General features: G+C 45.4%; 1 protein-coding gene across 14 annotated transcripts in view; it reads right to left on the reverse strand.

Moving 5' to 3' along the window:
• The window catches only part of ATP2B2 (ATPase plasma membrane Ca2+ transporting 2), a 389,572-nt gene that overhangs the window by 79,747 nt on the left and 291,342 nt on the right, over nt 1–18,483 (reverse strand). For all 14 annotated transcript variants that reach the window (XM_075573778.1, XM_075573776.1, XM_075573774.1 and 11 more), the window contains 5 exons: nt 6,032–6,073; nt 5,102–5,266; nt 4,376–4,590; nt 2,891–3,133; nt 254–495 (listed from right to left, as the gene is read on the reverse strand). In XM_075573778.1, coding sequence (XP_075429893.1) covers nt 254–495; nt 2,891–3,133; nt 4,376–4,590; nt 5,102–5,266; nt 6,032–6,073 — 907 coding nt within the window. The remainder of the gene's footprint in view (nt 1–253; nt 496–2,890; nt 3,134–4,375; nt 4,591–5,101; nt 5,267–6,031; nt 6,074–18,483) is intronic.

Raw genomic sequence — 18,483 nt, forward strand, 5'->3', positions numbered from 1 at the left:
AGTGCAGGCTATTGGTATGCTTGATTTGTGGGGCAAGTTTTAAGGTTAATCAAATAACTTAAGGGTTAACACACTTTACAGGGGAAGAGATGGCAGGGAGGCGTGGGTGAAATCAGGTGTGTCTGCAAATGGAATGAGAGGAGCATTACTAAGTCCCAATAAGAAACTAAGATAATGCCCAATAAAAGAAAACAAATAGAAATAATAATAATAATAATGGAAAATCTTACTACCGAGTAGCAAAGGGACTTACTTTTTCAGAACAATCTCAGAAGCTCCTTTGGTATACATCCGGTAGCTGCCATCCTCAAGTTTAACCACCGTGCTCATGGACTTTCTAACAGAATTGAAGGTGTACACTTTATAAAGCTTCTCCTCGGGGATCTGAATCCGCACTACCTGGTAATCCCGCTTTAGGTCCAAGATAAAGCCCAACAAGCCGCACTCTGTTTTGTTTCCAACTTGGCGTGGAAGACCTCCTTCCCGTTCTGGCGGCTGGGGAACAAAGAAGAGAACACGGAAGTCTCATTACAAAGTGCCGGCAAAACTTCTTAACCAACAGCTCTTCCAAGTCTTCACCTGCAGCGGCCGTAAGAAAATCTGTGGTGTATATATTTATACTCACACCTGGTAATTATAAGGAGTTAAGGGAAAGAAATATCGCACAGACACCACAAGGTATTACATCCTCTCTTACACCAGACTCTTACTCCATGAACATGTCAGCAGGCAGCACCGATTGCTGGGGAATGGCCGTAACTAGATGATCCAAATGATGCCATGTTCCCCTTATATATCTCTTTTTCTATAGATGGTTGTTTTTATTATTCCCTATATAACATAAGGCTTTACTTTACCTACTGCACGTCACAATCGACCTCTGTCCTGGATACACCCGTGTGCACGTACTCGCAACTTTACAAAGCCCTCCACACCAGGGCCTCTGAACGCCTTTGAGAATATGGCTCTAGAAGTTTTGAGCTCTACGTATTCACTGCAGAGTCGCCCAGCAGGGGAAGCCCAAAGCGGGCAACGCTCAATCATCCAGCAGTCTGTTGACTAAATGAAAGAGGAAATCCACCCTACTTTTATTCCACATGAGACACTAAAGGCTCTTTCCATTCAGGTCTTGATTGACAGTTACATACTTCACTGGGATGAAAGGGAAAGGCATGTCCATTCAATTCACCCTTCTTCTAAAATGACCTACTAGGAACACGTTTCCACTTTGAAATAAATAGAAAAAAGACACACGGAGAAGAAAAGGCTTAAACTCTTTGGAGTCTATGTATGGTTTCGAGAGTTAAATTGACATTACAAGAGGCATTTTGATTTCAATGTATCAGCTCTGAGTAACCTCGTGTTTGAATGTAGATAAGATACTAGCAATATTGTACAAGACACAATCTCTTTCGCTGGGAAAAGGTTAACATTCAGTTGCACACTCTTGTATTCCATCATTTTTGAATAATTTATTGAAGAAGCTTCCACTCTGATAAGTCATGAATTATACAGGGCCAACCAGAGGTAGGTGGTAAGGCTCAAAGAACAGCAACAAGACCCTTCTCCAAGTCACAGATAAAACCTTGCCATTTAAAAATGTCCTTTTTTTGTTTTCATTTGTTTTGCTGAGTAAGGGGTTCCTTTTAAACACACACACACACACACACACACACACACACACACACACACACACACACACACACACACACACACACACACACACACACACACACACATATATATACATATATATATATATGTATATATATATATATAAATAAAATAAAAGATCTTGAAGCAAATGGTCTGAAAAACAAACCCACTAGATTTACTATAGGACTAGGGTTCTTGCCCAGGGAAAAAAGTCACAATCAGAACCACATTAGGCAGGTATCCAAGTCACAGGCTGTCTGTATGATGAGGGCAGTTACAATGTGGGATTCATTACCCATGGGGACTGTGATGGCAGATACAATAGATCTGTCCAAAAAAAGGTTGGGCATCTTTTTAGAAATGAAAGGTTTACAGGGATATACCAAATAAGTATACATGGGAAGGATGTTGATCCAGGGATTAATCCGATTGCCAATTCTTGGATTCAGGAAGGAATTTATTTTCCCCTTATGAGATATCATTGGATAAATGTCACTGGGGTTTGTGTTTGCCTTCCTCTGGATCAATATACTGTAAGTATAGATATCGGATAAAGTATCTGTTGTCTAAATGTAGCATAGGTTGAACTTGATGGACACGTCTTTTTTCAACCTCATCTACTATGTAACTATGTAACTGGTCCATATACTAACTGTACACTTTAAAGGACGTTTCTGATGAGATAGTGACAATATAATGCTTTTGATAGAAATCGTTAAAAGATACAATTACCAATGTGTTGATCCAACTCCTCACCCAACCCCCCGAGCGCTGATTTTCCCAAAGAAGCACTAGAATTAGTCTCAACTGGAATAATAAAAAATAAAGCAAGCTTGTGTAAGCTTCCTACTTTTTACATGTTACATGGGGGGTTACCAGAGTCCAAAATATATAAAAGGTATAAGTATACGTATATAAGTATATACCGGTAGTATATAAAGGTAAAAGTTAAAGATACTTGCGGGCGCTAAAAGTCAATGGTAAAAGCCCATAGAAATGAAGAAAGAAGAGTAGCGCTCCAAAATAGTGGTCAAGAGGTGAGTATTCATCCAACGTTTCCCAAAGATTGGATGAATAAATACTCACCACTTGACCACTATTTTGGAGTGCTACTCATTTTCCTTTGTTTATATGGGTTACCTCAGGCCACATTTTTGTATGTGAGTTATTGCTTCCCTTTCTAATTCTGAGCGTGCAAGTCTTGGTTCACATAGTGTCCTGTGGTGTTTCTTACCAGGACTTTGGAGGTATACGCACTGTTGATGCCAATGGCATGTACCAGCAGATCTAAGGTTTTAGCTGAAAGTGCGTCGGGGTCTGGAATCTCTTTATAATGAACGTCTGCCAGGTAAGCTTGCACCACTGTCATTCTGTTAGTAGTCAGCGTGCCGGTCTTGTCGGAGCAGATGGCGGTGGCGTTCCCCATTGTCTCGCAAGCATCTAAATGCCTTACTAAATTGTTATCTTTCATCATTTTCTGAAAAACAAAAACAAATATATCGGTGTAAGAAATGAGAAACTGGAACAGGTGTTATTCTTCTTACAAATACTCTTATGAGAATCTCTTTATTCAACACCTCTTTTTGTTTAAAACAATACTTCCTCCCAAACCTGGCCTTGCTACCTCCTTCCACATTACTGTTGGAAGTGCCATCATTCACCCAGTAGCCCAAGCACGCTGCCTAGGGGTCACACTCGACTCCTCTCTCACATTCTCGTCTGACATTCAAAACGTATCTAAAACCTGTTGCTTTTTCCTCCGCAATATTACCAAGATATGCCTTTCCTCTGTTGCTCGACTGCTAAAACTCTGACTCAGGCCCTCATTCTCTCCCATCTTGATTACTGTAACCTCCTGCTGTCCGGCCTTCCTGCCTCTCACCTGTCTCCCCTACAATCTATCCTAAACGTTGATGCCAGAATCACTCTACTCTTTCCTAGATCTGTCTCAGCGTCTCCCCTCATGAAATCCCTCTCCTGGCTTCCTATCAAATCTCGCATCTCGCACTCAATTCTCCTCCTCACTTTTAAAGCTTTACACACTTCTGCCCCTCCTTACATCTCAGCCCTAATTTCTCGCTATGCACCATCCCGACTCTTGCGTTCTGCTCAAGGATGTCTTCTTTCTACCCCCTTTGTATCTAAAGCCCTCTCCCACCTTAAACCTTTCTCACTGACTGCCCCACACCTCTGGAATGCCCTTCCCCTTAATACCCAACTAGCACCCTCTCTATCCACCTTTAAGACCCACCTTAAAACACACCTGCTTAAAGAAGCATATGAGTAGCTCCATGGCTGATACTATACACCTGATAAATAAAGCTTGGCGCCCTGCAGACGCACTTACCTGAATGCCCTCCTTCTGTCTTTTTACGTTCTCCCCACCAATTAGATTGTGAGCTCTTCGGAGCAGGGACTCCTTTTCTACCATGTTACATTTATGTCTGAAGCACTTATTCCCATTATATGTTATTTGTAGTTATTTGTTATTTATATGATTGTCACGTGTATTACTACTGTAAAGCACTATGTACATTAATGGCGATATATAAATAAAGACATACAATACAATACATACATACATACGTGTCAGTTAATAAAGTATAAATGTAGAGTGGGGTTAAACACATCAAGTACAGTAAGTACAGGGAGTTTTATTTTCAGGGACGATGGATCTGAACAACTGCAATTAATGATAAAACGGGCTAATGCTACTTACTTTAACCGAGTATGCCAGCGATATGGTGACGGCAAGAGGAAGTCCCTCGGGAACAGCTACCACCAACACCGTGACACCGATAATAAAGAATTTAACAAAGTACTGGATGTAGATAGGGGTGCACTCCGGCATCCACTGCTTCTTTTGAACCACAAAAGTATCAATGGCAAAGTAGAGTACCAAGATGATGACCGTAATGGCGGACATGACCAAACCTGCAAATGAAACAAAGTCCTCAACAACGTAAGTATTTGGCAACGGGATCACTGCAGCAGTGCTAATTCTGGTTGTGGATAGGCAAATTACCACCGCAGTGCTTTCACAATGAGCTAATTAGCGATCTGTCCCTTTCATTGACTTCATAACATGTATCTTTGCAGTAAAAAAGCTTGTGCAACTGGGCCCAGAAAATGGAAGTGAAAGACCAACATCCATCAATTGTCATATTGGTCAACTAGTCCAGTGGTGCTCAACTCCAGTCCTCAGGCCCCCAGCAGGTCAAGTTTTACGGATATCCCAGCTTCAGCACAGGTGGCTCGATCAGTGGCTCAGTCTTTGACTTGCCACTGATTGAGCCACCTGTGCTGAAGCTGGGATATATCCTTAAAACCTGACCTATTGGGGGATCTTGAGGAGTGGAGTTGAACACCACTGGACTAGTACGTACGTTGGAAGACAACACGGACAGGTTCTCCTCTACAATAGGAAGCACGGCCCCCGACCTACCAGCTTTCCCGATCTGTACAGCCAGCTTGGTCAGCTTGCCCTGCAGCACAGACTTCTCCTTCTTGTGCGGATTCAATTTCTTTTTGTCCTTGTCGTCTCCGTCTCCCCCCTCAGCACTTTTCAGGGGCTGCATCTCCATCGCGGCTGCGCCATCCTGCTGTTTGGCTGCCATAGCACAAGCAAAGAAGTTAACACAGCCCTTTAAAGTCCAACACCGTGGCCTCTTCAAAGAGATCACTTCATATGTTCTTAAGATATCACTGAGTATCAGAGACCGCTAGATTATTACATGTGAGTGATCCATGTTGGAAATCCTTCTTTTCTTTTTTTACATGTAAGACACATGTCACGTATTGTAGCCTAGGCCTATTTCTTCTACATTCTTCTGCAGATCAATACGGAAAAGACCTACTGCACTTTCCTACAAGATGGGGGAATAAGAGTATGACCACTTGAATGGTGGGAGGGCCTGTCCTGTTTGAACATTTCTATACGAGAGGGAAAGGGCTTTAAGTCGCAGTATCACATTGTCATTTCCTTCTGGAGAAGGAGGAGGAGCGGCTCTGACACGGACTCTGGTAAGAACCACACGGTTTGGAACCTGGTTCAGTTCCTGGTGTCTGCTCCTTGTGACCTCGGGCGAATCACTGTGCCTCAGGCACCAATAACATAGAGTGTAAGCTCCTCTGGGCAGGGACTGTGCCTATAACATTCCTATGTGCTGCTATGCTGTAACTGTGACGCGCTTTGTGTCCCATTGGGAGAAAAGCGCTAAATGAAATAAAGTTATTATTATTAGTAGGTGTATGTGCATTGAGTCACAGAAATAAATCAGGTTAAAGTGTGGCCCATAGGACCCAACAGTTGTATAGTTCTGCTAAACCCCTGCATTCCCCCACCCCCTATATCAGTACAGGAGAAGGGTTTTACCTTTGTTCTGGATGTTCTCCACATTTCCATCTTGCATTTTGCCTACAGGATGAAAGAGTGCGGCAGACAACAGAGAACGTAAACCACCGTGCCAGACACGCAAGCGCGTCTTCATTAAACACAGTAACAGAGCACACAAGGAACACGTGCGCTTCTTCATTAAACACAGTAACAGAGCACACAAGGAACACGTGCGCTTCTTCATTAAACACAGTAACAGAGCACACAAGGAACGCGTGCGCTTCTTCATTAAACACAGTAACAGAGCACACAAGGAACACGTGCGCTTCTTCATTAAACACAGTAACAGAGCACACAAGGAACACGTGCGCGTCTTCATTAAACACAGTAACAGAGCACACAAGGAACACGTGCGCTTCTTCATTAAACACAGTAACAGAGCACACAAGGAACACGTGCGCTTCTTCATTAAACACAGTAACAGAGCACACAAGGAACACGTGCGCTTCTTCATTAAACACAGTAACAGAGCACACAAGGAACACGTGCGCTTCTTCATTAAACACAGTAACAGAGCACACAAGGAACACGCAAGCGCTTCTTCATTAAACACAGTAACAGAGCACACAAGGAACGCGTGCGCTTCTTCATTAAACACAGTACCAGAGCACACAAGGAACACGTGCGCTTCTTCATTCAACACAGTAACAGAGCACACAAGGAACGCGTGCGCTTCTTCATTAAACACAGTACCAGAGCACACAAGGAACACGTGCGCTTCTTCATTCAACACAGTAACAGAGCACACAAGGAACACGCAAGCGCTTCTTCATTAAACACAGTAACAGAGCACACAAGGAACACGTGCGCTTCTACATTAAACACAGTAACAGAGCACACAAGGAACACGTGCGCTTCTTCATTAAACACAGTAACAGAGCACACAAGGAACACGTGCGCTTCTTCATTCAACACAGTAACAGAGCACACAAGGAACACGTGCGCTTCTTCATTAAACACAGTAACAGAGCACACAAGGAACACGTGCGCGTCTTCATTAAACACAGTAACAGAGCACACAAGGAACGCGTGCGCTTCTTCATTAAACACAGTAACAGAGCACACAAGGAACGCGTGCGCTTCTTCATTAAACACAGTAACAGAGCACACAAGGAACACGTGCGCTTCTTCATTAAACACAGTAACAGAGCACACAAGGAACACGTGCGCTTCTTCATTAAACACAGTAACAGAGCACACAAGGAACACGTGCGCTTCTTCATTAAACACAGTAACAGAGCACACAAGGAACGCGTGCGCTTCTTCATTAAACACAGTAACAGAGCACACAAGGAACACGCAAGCGCTTCTTCATTAAACACAGTAACAGAGCACACAAGGAACACGTGCGCTTCTTCATTAAACACAGTAACAGAGCACACAAGGAACACGTGCGCTTCTTCATTAAACACAGTAACAGAGCACACAAGGAACACGTGCGCTTCTTCATTAAACACAGTAACAGAGCACACAAGGAACGCGTGCGCTTCTTCATTAAACACAGTAACAGAGCACACAAGGAACGCGTGCGCTTCTTCATTAAACACAGTAACAGAGCACACAAGGAACACGCAAGCGCTTCTTCATTAAACACAGTAACAGAGCACACAAGGAACGCGTGCGCTTCTTCATTAAACACAGTAACAGAGCACACAAGGAACGCGTGCGCTTCTTCATTAAACACAGTAACAGAGCACACAAGGAACGCGTGCGCTTCTTCATTAAACACAGTAACAGAGCACACAAGGAACGCGTGCGCTTCTTCATTAAACACAGTAACAGAGCACACAAGGAACGCGTGCGCTTCTTCATTAAACACAGTAACAGAGCACACAAGGAACACGTGCGCTTCTTCATTAAACACAGTAACAGAGCACACAAGGAACACGTGCGCTTCTTCATTAAACACAGTAACAGAGCACACAAGGAACGCGTGCGCTTCTTCATTAAACACAGTAACAGAGCACACAAGGAACGCGTGCGCTTCTTCATTAAACACAGTAACAGAGCACACAAGGAACGCGTGCGCTTCTTCATTAAACACAGTAACAGAGCACACAAGGAACACGTGCGCTTCTTCATTAAACACAGTAACAGAGCACACAAGGAACACGTGCGCTTCTTCATTAAACACAGTAACAGAGCACACAAGGAACGCGTGCGCTTCTTCATTAAACACAGTAACAGAGCACACAAGGAACGCGTGCGCTTCTTCATTAAACACAGTAACAGAGCACACAAGGAACACGTGCGCTTCTTCATTAAACACAGTAACAGAGCACACAAGGAACGCGTGCGCTTCTTCATTAAACACAGTAACAGAGCACACAAGGAACACGTGCGCTTCTTCATTCAACACAGTAACAGAGCACACAAGGAACACGTGCGCTTCTTCATTAAACACAGTAACAGAGCACACAAGGAACGCGTGCGCTTCTTCATTAAACACAGTAACAGAGCACACAAGGAACACGTGCGCTTCTTCATTAAACACAGTAACAGAGCACACAAGGAACACGTGCGCTTCTTCATTAAACACAGTAACAGAGCACACAAGGAACACGTGCGCTTCTTCATTAAACACAGTAACAGAGCACACAAGGAACGCGTGCGCTTCTTCATTAAACACAGTAACAGAGCACACAAGGAACGCGTGCGCTTCTTCATTAAACACAGTAACAGAGCACACAAGGAACGCGTGCGCTTCTTCATTAAACACAGTAACAGAGCACACAAGGAACGCGTGCGCTTCTTCATTAAACACAGTAACAGAGCACACAAGGAACGCGTGCGCTTCTTCATTAAACACAGTAACAGAGCACACAAGGAACACGTGCGCTTCTTCATTAAACACAGTAACAGAGCACACAAGGAACGCGTGCGCTTCTTCATTAAACACAGTAACAGAGCACACAAGGAACACGTGCGCTTCTTCATTCAACACAGTAACAGAGCACACAAGGAACACGTGCGCTTCTTCATTCAACACAGTAACAGAGCACACAAGGAACGCGTGCGCTTCTTCATTCAACACAGTAACAGAGCACACAAGGAACGCGTGCGCTTCTTCATTAAACACAGTAACAGAGCACACAAGGAACACGTGCGCTTCTTCATTAAACACAGTAACAGAGCACACAAGGAACACGCAAGCGCTTCTTCATTAAACACAGTAACAGAGCACACAAGGAACACGTGCGCTTCTTCATTAAACACAGTAACAGAGCACACAAGGAACACGTGCGCTTCTTCATTAAACACAGTAACAGAGCACACAAGGAACGCGTGCGCTTCTTCATTAAACACAGTAACAGAGCACACAAGGAACGCGTGCGCTTCTTCATTAAACACAGTAACAGAGCACACAAGGAACGCGTGCGCTTCTTCATTAAACACAGTAACAGAGCACACAAGGAACGCGTGCGCTTCTTCATTAAACACAGTAACAGAGCACACAAGGAACACGTGCGCTTCTTCATTCAACACAGTAACAGAGCACACAAGGAACACGTGCGCTTCTTCATTAAACACAGTAACAGAGCACACAAGGAACACGTGCGCTTCTTCATTAAACACAGTAACAGAGCACACAAGGAACACGTGCGCTTCTTCATTAAACACAGTAACAGAGCACACAAGGAACACGTGCGCTTCTTCATTAAACACAGTAACAGAGCACACAAGGAACACGTGCGCTTCTTCATTAAACACAGTAACAGAGCACACAAGGAACACGTGCGCTTCTTCATTAAACACAGTAACAGAGCACACAAGGAACGCGTGCGCTTCTTCATTAAACACAGTAACAGAGCACACAAGGAACGCGTGCGCTTCTTCATTCAACACAGTAACAGAGCACACAAGGAACGCGTGCGCTTCTTCATTAAACACAGTAACAGAGCACACAAGGAACGCGTGCGCTTCTTCATTAAACACAGTAACAGAGCACACAAGGAACGCGTGCGCTTCTTCATTAAACACAGTAACAGAGCACACAAGGAACACGTGCGCTTCTTCATTAAACACAGTAACAGAGCACACAAGGAACACGTGCGCTTCTTCATTAAACACAGTAACAGAGCACACAAGGAACGCGTGCGCTTCTTCATTAAACACAGTAACAGAGCACACAAGGAACACGTGCGCTTCTTCATTAAACACAGTAACAGAGCACACAAGGAACGCGTGCGCTTCTTCATTAAACACAGTAACAGAGCACACAAGGAACACGTGCGCTTCTTCATTAAACACAGTAACAGAGCACACAAGGAACACGTGCGCTTCTTCATTAAACACAGTAACAGAGCACACAAGGAACGCGTGCGCTTCTTCATTCAACACAGTAACAGAGCACACAAGGAACGCGTGCGCTTCTTCATTCAACACAGTAACAGAGCACACAAGGAACGCGTGCGCTTTCACACACTTAGTCCGTCACATTGTCACACACAAGCAGAACAAAAGTGTCCTGTTGTTTAAAAATTCAGGTTTTTGGGAGAGAATGAAGATGTTATTTTAGATAAACTGAACAAAACAATAAAGAAGAAGGAAGTACGAAATATACAGAAAACAATTAGAACATATCTAATATCTGCCACAAATAAAGGAAACAATATTTTACAAACGGGTCACAAAACTCCTTATTATACTAATTTAGGGAGAAGGGCCATGTCTTATCAAAGGGGTGTTTCTTTTATTTCTTTACCTGAAGGCGAAGTTCCCAAGAGCTACTAGTCTCTACCGAGCCAGTTACCCCAACTGTCACTATTAGGCTGCAGCCACTCTTCCGCGACGCGCGCTCATGCTTGGTGCGCTCACTGTAATGTTATGACATGAGCATGGCCATACTGACGCTTCGTGCGTGCATGCACGTACACTCCAATGCTCAGCGCTTGGGGAGACATGGAAAAGTGATTTCCAAGCGCTCAGAATGATCACATGACCCTTCAACAACGAATCAGCACCAGTCAATGTGCACGCACACGCACACGCACACGCACACACACACACACACATACACACACACGATCCAGGATCCTACCGGAGAAGATAAAAACAGAGTATTATTTACCAGTTCTAAAGATTGAGAAATAAAGTGTAGTACAGCAAGGCCCCACTTCTCGGCGCCCCGCTTTTTGGCGATCAGCCGATACCGAGAAGGGGGCAGCCATGTCTGCGCATGCGCAGAACGGGCCGGTCCGAGGTCACGCATGCGCAGAACGGGCCGGTCCGAGGTCACGCATGCGCAGAACGGGCCGGTCCGAGGTCACGCATGTGCAGAACGGGCCGGTCCGAGGTCACGCATGCGCAGAACGGGCCGGTCCGAGGTCACGCATGCGCAGAACGGCCAGTCCGAGGTCCCGCATGCGCAGAACGGGCCAGTCCGAGGTCACGCATGCGCAGAACGGGCCGGTCCGAGGTCACGCATGCGCAGAACGGGCCAGTCCGAGGTCACGCATGCGCAGAACGGGCCGGTCCGAGGTCACGCATGCGCAGAACGGGCCGGTCCGAGGTCACGCATGCGCAGAATGAGGGTTTTTCCGAGGTTGCACAAGCGTTGAAGGGCGAATTGCCGGTCTGCGCATGCGCACACACCGAAAATCGCCAGTACCGCTTTCCGGCGATTTTCGTTTTGCAGCGGGCCCTTAGAGCGGAACCAGCCGCATGCCCGGGGCCCTCCTGTACACCAATCCGATAGATTTGCTAAATTTTATTTGATGTTGATATTGTTGCCTGTCTACTTGGATTTTATTGTTATCGCTATATATATATTTATATACTTATTGCCACACACACACCCGATCCAGCCAGCTCCATGCCCCCTCCCTTAAACGCCACGCCCCCTCCCACCCCCCCGCGCTCGCAAATTGCAGAAGGAACGGACAGGTTAGCGCTCAAGCTTAGAGAGTTGGTGACGTCACCGCTCTCAAGCATGAGCGCGCGTCGCGGCAGCGCGGGACGCAGCCTTAGGAGTAGCTTTGTGCCGTAGGAGTTTTTGCTTATTGCTCACCAAAGCCAGTTATTTTTAAAAGGATGTTAAAATAAAATGAACTGACTGAATGAACCAAGTACAGGTACAGAAGGGGCTGATTGGTTACTTGTCACAGCTAAGCATCAGCTCACATCTTCTCCTCAATTCCTCCCAGCCACTGGCATTCCCAGATCATAAACGCACCATGTGAGACGTTAGCATTCCAACACTGGGCTGGATTCACTCACAAGTGCTGCATTCAAATTTGGTGCAAAAAAAATGAATACATGGGATTGTGGCGATAATGTTTTATTGAGTAAATGCTCTTTTAAATGGTGCCCAGATGGAATTATTTAAATATTAACATCAGTCGTAAGATGTGGAAACTGGGAAACACGAACATTTCTCCCAGTATATTCAGGCTTATTCTGAGCTGTTTGCCATTCCCCAATGAAGTATTTAATAATTTGGCCATTTGAATGAAGATTGATTGAGAGATTCGAGAAAGTAACTTGCTAATGATATCATTTAGGCGCGGAGCAGAATTCATTTTTATTAGATTAATTGGTCTGGGTTTTGGCCAATTTTTAATCGCTGATGTTTTTATGGGGATGAGGTCTGATTCCATCCTCAGAGATTACGCATCCTAAATACCTGACAGATCGTTCTCTGCAGGATTCATTTCTCCCACCAAAGTCATAGGGATTACACACCAACTATCAATACCAGCAGAAGCGGTATGGAGCGTGGAACGAAAGCCTAACGCCTCGAACACAAAGCAGCTGTCCCACCCATTATAAACATATACTATAAACATATACTGTGTGGATTGGAACCAGGCGTTCCTCCGGTGATGAGCTGCATTATTTTTTATGCCGGGGACACCCTAGTTTCCAAGATACCTACCAATTTTGTTGCAGGTGTTCATAACAAAAATGGCCACCGTGGTTGTCCAATGAGAAGCTGCAATGTCATCCCTTCGATGATGTTGCGGCTTCCTGTTGGCCCGCTGGTCCTGCACGATTTGGTGGCCATTTTGATTTTCCTAAACTTCGGTAGAGAAAACATGGCCGCCGGTATATATTCCGGGGAATCGGGGCATGCCTGGAGATAAAACTAAGGCTGCGTCCATAGATGGACCAGCCGTGCTGAGGCGTGCGGACGCTCAGCACTGAGCCACTGCAACCTCAATGAGGATGCCTTGAGAAGGGGCTCACGCGAGCGTTCGCAGGCGTGCTCAGGCTCTGGAGTTTTCAGCCGAGCGCCAAGCTGTTTTTCAGCGCGCTGTCGGCTGAAAACATCCAATCAGCCTTCAGCAGCGTCAACGTCACGGCGCCGTGACGTCGGCGCCGTGACATTGACGTCAGTGCGTCGCGGGCGATTGGCCCAGCGACGTCACTGCCCCGCCTCCAACCACCTCCCCCCCGGCTCCCTTCGCGCACGCTGGCTCGCCTGCAAGTCCGTGCAATCGCGCTGACTGAAGCAGGCGAGCCTCAGCGTTAGCGCGCCTCAGCGTTAGCGCGCCTCAGCGTTAGCGCGCCTCCGCTCTCCCCACACCTTAACACGGCAGAGCCCCGGAGGAACCCCGAGTTAAAATTCTGTACAAAAATCATAAACCCTCCCAATCACACGGATGGGGGGGGGGGGGGGGTGGGGATTGCTACGTTAATGTACTCCATTTTAAATGACATCCGTTATTATATAACTTGAGACAGACATGTAGTGTCATAGCAACAGCCAGCCACTCAGATTGGGCTTAATACAAATACAGTATTTTCCTGACTTTTTACCAAAACTATTACTCAGTTCAAATCACACAAAAAAAGAAAATAAATCCAATAGCATTACAGAAAATAGTAGACTATTATTAAAAAAATATGAAAATCAGCATCCTTTAATCATTCTGGTTCCAAAACAACATCTTCTGTAATAACAAAGTGATACAATTTACCATGCGAGAAGCAGGCTATGCAACAGCTCAGAGACACACAATTGCATAAGCATTACAAAGGCCATTTCATGACTCTCTACAAACCAGATGTATGCCTTTAAATGTGTTTGAAATGGAAACTAACAAGTATATTCAGCAAACTGATTGTTAATCGGAAGTCATTCAAAAGAATTCTGAGGGTGTATACAGTAAATTATTTGTTGCTGCAGTAAATTGTATTTTTCACAACAAATAAGAGACCATTATGGCTGATACTGTAAGTGCACTGTCAGAAGTCTTACAGAGAGAGATCTTCACAAATACCATAATACCCCATAGAGGCACAACCAACCCGGTGAGAAAGTCTGCCTGTGCAAGCAATCAATACTGCACATTAATATGGTGGGTACAGTATGTTTGTAATGTTTACAGTGTTCTTTGAGCTGATTTTCTAACTTAAAACTAGGGGGTTGCCAGGTGTCCTGTATTTGGACGCTCTGTCCACTAAAAAATGAGAGGTAATACTGGACGTGTATGTGTATATCGGTATTACCTCTCTGGACATGTATATATATACCGGTATTACCGCTCTGGGCGTGTATGTGTATACCGGTATTATCTATCTGTGCATGTATGTGTATACCGGTATTACTTCTCTGGACGTGTATGTGTATACCGGTATTACCTCTCTGGACGTGTGTGTGTATACCGGTATTACCTCTCTGGGCGTGTATGTGTATACCGGTATTACCTCTCTGGGCGTGTATGTGTATACCGGTATTCCCTCTCTGGGCGTGTATGTGTATACCGGTATTACCTCTCTGGGCGTGTATGTGTATACCGGTATTACCTCTCTGTGCATGTGTGTATACCGGTATTACCTCTCTGGGCGTGTATGTGTATACCGGTATTACCTCTCTGTGCATGTGTGTATACCGGTATTCCCTCTCTGGGCGTGTATGTGTATACCGGTATTACCTATTTGTGCATGTATGTGTATACCGGTATTACCTCTCTGTGCATTTATGTGTATACCGGTATTACCTCTCTGGGCGTGTATGTGTATATTGGTATTACCTATCTGTGCGTGTATGTGTATACCGGTATTACCTCTCTGGGTGTGTATGTGTATACCGGTATTACCTCTCTGGGCGTGTGTGTGTATACCGGTATTACCTCTCTGGGCGTGTATGTGTATACCGGTATTACCTATCTGTGCATGTATGTGTATACCGGTATTACCTCTCTGGGCGTGTATGTGTATACCGGTATTACCTCTCTGGGCGTGTATGTGTATACCGGTATTACCTCTCTGGACGTGTATGTGTATACCGGTATTACCTCTATGGGCATGTATGTGTATACCGGTATTACCTCTCTGGGAGTGTATGTGTATACCGGTATTACCTCTCTGGGAGTGTATGTGTATACCGGTATTACCTCTCTGGGAGTGTATGTGTATACCGGTATTACCTCTCTGGGAGTGTATGTGTATACCGGTATTACCTCTCTGGGAGTGTATGTGTATACCGGTATTACCTCTCTGGGCGTGTATGTGTATACCGGTATTACCTCTCTGGGCGTGTATGTGTATACCGGTATTACCTCTCTGGGAGTGTATGTGTATACCGGTATTACCTCTCTGGGAGTGTATGTGTATACCGGTATTACCTCTCTGGACGTGTATGTGTATACCGGTATTACCTCTCTGGACGTGTATGTGTATACCGATATTACCTCTCTGGACGTGTATGTGTATAGCGGTATTACCTCTCTGGACGTGTATGTGTATACCGGTATTACCTCTATGGGCGTGTATGTGTATACCGGTATTACCTCTCTGGACGTGTATGTGTATACCGGTATTACCTCTATGGGCATGTATGTGTATACCGGTATTACCTCTCTGGGAGTGTATGTGTATACCGGTATTACCTCTCTGGGAGTGTATGTGTATACCGGTATTACCTCTCTGGGAGTGTATGTGTATACCGGTATTACCTCTCTGGGAGTGTATGTGTATACCGGTATTACCTCTCTGGGAGTGTATGTGTATACCGGTATTACCTCTCTGGGCGTGTATGTGTATACCGGTATTACCTCTATGGGCGTGTATGTGTATACCGGTATTACCTCTCTGGGCGTGTATGTGTATACCGGTATTACCTCTCTGGGCGTGTATGTGTATACCGGTATTACCTCTCTGGGCGTGTATGTGTATAGCGGTATTACCTCTCTGGGCGTGTATGTGTATACCGGTATTACCTCTCTGGGCGTGTATGTGTATACCGGTATTACCTCTCTGGACGTGTATGTGTATACCGGTATTACCTCTCTGGACGTGTATGTGTATACCGATATTACCTCTCTGGACGTGTATGTGTATAGCGGTATTATCTCTCTGTGCGTGTATGTGTATACCGGTATTACCTCTCTGGACGTGTATGTGTATACCGATATTACCTCTCTGGACGTGTATGTGTATACCGGTAATACCTTTCTGGACATAGTGACCTGATTGGCTTGGGGGGCCGCAGGATTTCCCCGAGCAGGGAGAGAGCAGGACTGGAGCTTCCTCCGTCCTGATTGGCTGCATTACCCAGCAGCAGCCAATGAGGAAGATTGGGGCCATGGAGAGGAGGACACAGCATGGAGCAGAGATCGGAGAGAGGTGTGTGTGTCTCTCGAGCGTGTGTCTCAAGTCGCACCTTTAACCATTGTGTCCAGTATTTTTGGAGACTCCACCTGGCCGCCCTACTTAAACCCGTAAAATGTTCTCTGCGATTCTCTGCTAATTACAGAAGTACGGGCACAATTGCAATGTCCAGCTCCAAAAGTGTTTTTAAAAAAAGTTGGCAAAAGGCCTTTAAAGTTAAAATAGGAACAAATGTCACTATTTTGTGCCAGAACTGGACATGTGCGAATATCATCAAATCGCCTTTGCAACATTCTTTGGGGGAATTTCTCTGACATTTTGCGGTTGTGCCAAATTTTTGCCAAAGGTCACAGTGCTAAAAATGTGCACAATTTTGCCCGCGTTTTATTACTTTTCACCAGAATTTTGTCAAACCGGCCGTACAGAAATGGTCGCGTGACCTGGAGGTAGAGTCACATGACCTGACTTTTAATACTGGGCAATTTTGGGGGGTAAACGTCTGCGAAATTGTTTGTGAAAAATACAGCAAATCCGGTGAGGTTTCCCCACGCCAGCGCGGATACAATACGCAGGATACAAATTGCACACGAGCACGGGGAAAAACGAACTACTTAAAAACTCATGAAAAATTCAACTTCTGCAGCGAGTCGCATTTAAAAACGTAATATCAGCAACTTCAGCAGGTTATGAAAGAATATTTTCTAATAAGCACAGAAAACGTTGCCCGGCAGAATAATAATAATCTTGTATTCGTGCCACTGCCCGAGGGGAAACAATGATGTTTTGTTTTTTTAATCTACCTGCTGGTTTTTGGTTTAAATGTTAGGATGTGGGAATATATGATGGATGGGAAAAGGAATGAGAATCAGGAAGACTTCTCCGTTCCCGTGTAAACAGCCTCTAATAATCCCGTGAGGCCGGTCCTGTGGTACAAGCAAACACCGCTCTGATATTGCTTCTGGATTGTATTGCGCCCCTCCCACGCAACACCCCGATAATTACATTCCTCTGCGCCATAATCATCAAAGCGCGATTCGCAGGCCCGCGCGGAATCTCTGCATGTCCCGTTACTGTCAGTGCCGGGTATCGCCAGGTCCGGCGCAATACAGTGGATCGCGCTTTGGTTGATATGCATCCGGTACGGGTTAAGACATCCTCAGGTTAACCCTTTCCCTCCTTCCTCAGGTTAACCCTTTCCCTCCTTCCTCAGGTTAACCCTTTCCCTCCTTCCTCAGGTTAGACCCTTTCCCTCCTTCCTCAGGTTAACCCTTTCCCTCCTTCCTCAGGTTAACCCTTTCCCTCCTTCCTCAGGTTAACCCTTTCCCTCCTTCCTCAGGTTTACCCTTCCCTCATTCCTCAGGTTAACCCTTTCCCTCCTTCCTCAGGTTTACCCTTCCCTCATTCCTCAGGTTAACCCTTTCCCTCCTTCCTCAGGTTAACCCTTTCCCTCCTTCCTCAGGTTTACCCTTTCCCTCCTTCCTCAGGTAAACCCTTTCCCTCCTTCCTCAGGTTAACCCTTTCCCTCCTTCCTCAGGTTAACCCTTTCCCTCCTTCCTCAGGTTTTACCCTTTCCCTCCTTCCTCAGGTTTTACCCTTTCCCTTCTTCCTCAGGTTAACCCTTTCCCTCCTTCCTCATGTTAACCCTTTCCCTTCCTTCCTCAGGTTAACCCTTTTTCTTCCTTCCTCAGGTTTAACCCTTTCCTCCTTCCTCGGGTTTAACCCTTTCCTCCTTCCTCAGGTTTACCCTTTCCCTCCTTCCTCAGGTTAGCCCTTTCCCTCCTTCCTCAGGTTTAACCCTTTCCTCCTTCCTCAGGTTAACCCTTTCCTCCTTCCTCAGTTAACCCTTTCCTCCTTCCTCAGGTTAACCCTTTCCC

This window comes from Ascaphus truei, chromosome 17, assembly GCF_040206685.1.
Source record: "Ascaphus truei isolate aAscTru1 chromosome 17, aAscTru1.hap1, whole genome shotgun sequence".
Taxonomy (NCBI): domain Eukaryota; kingdom Metazoa; phylum Chordata; class Amphibia; order Anura; family Ascaphidae; genus Ascaphus; species Ascaphus truei.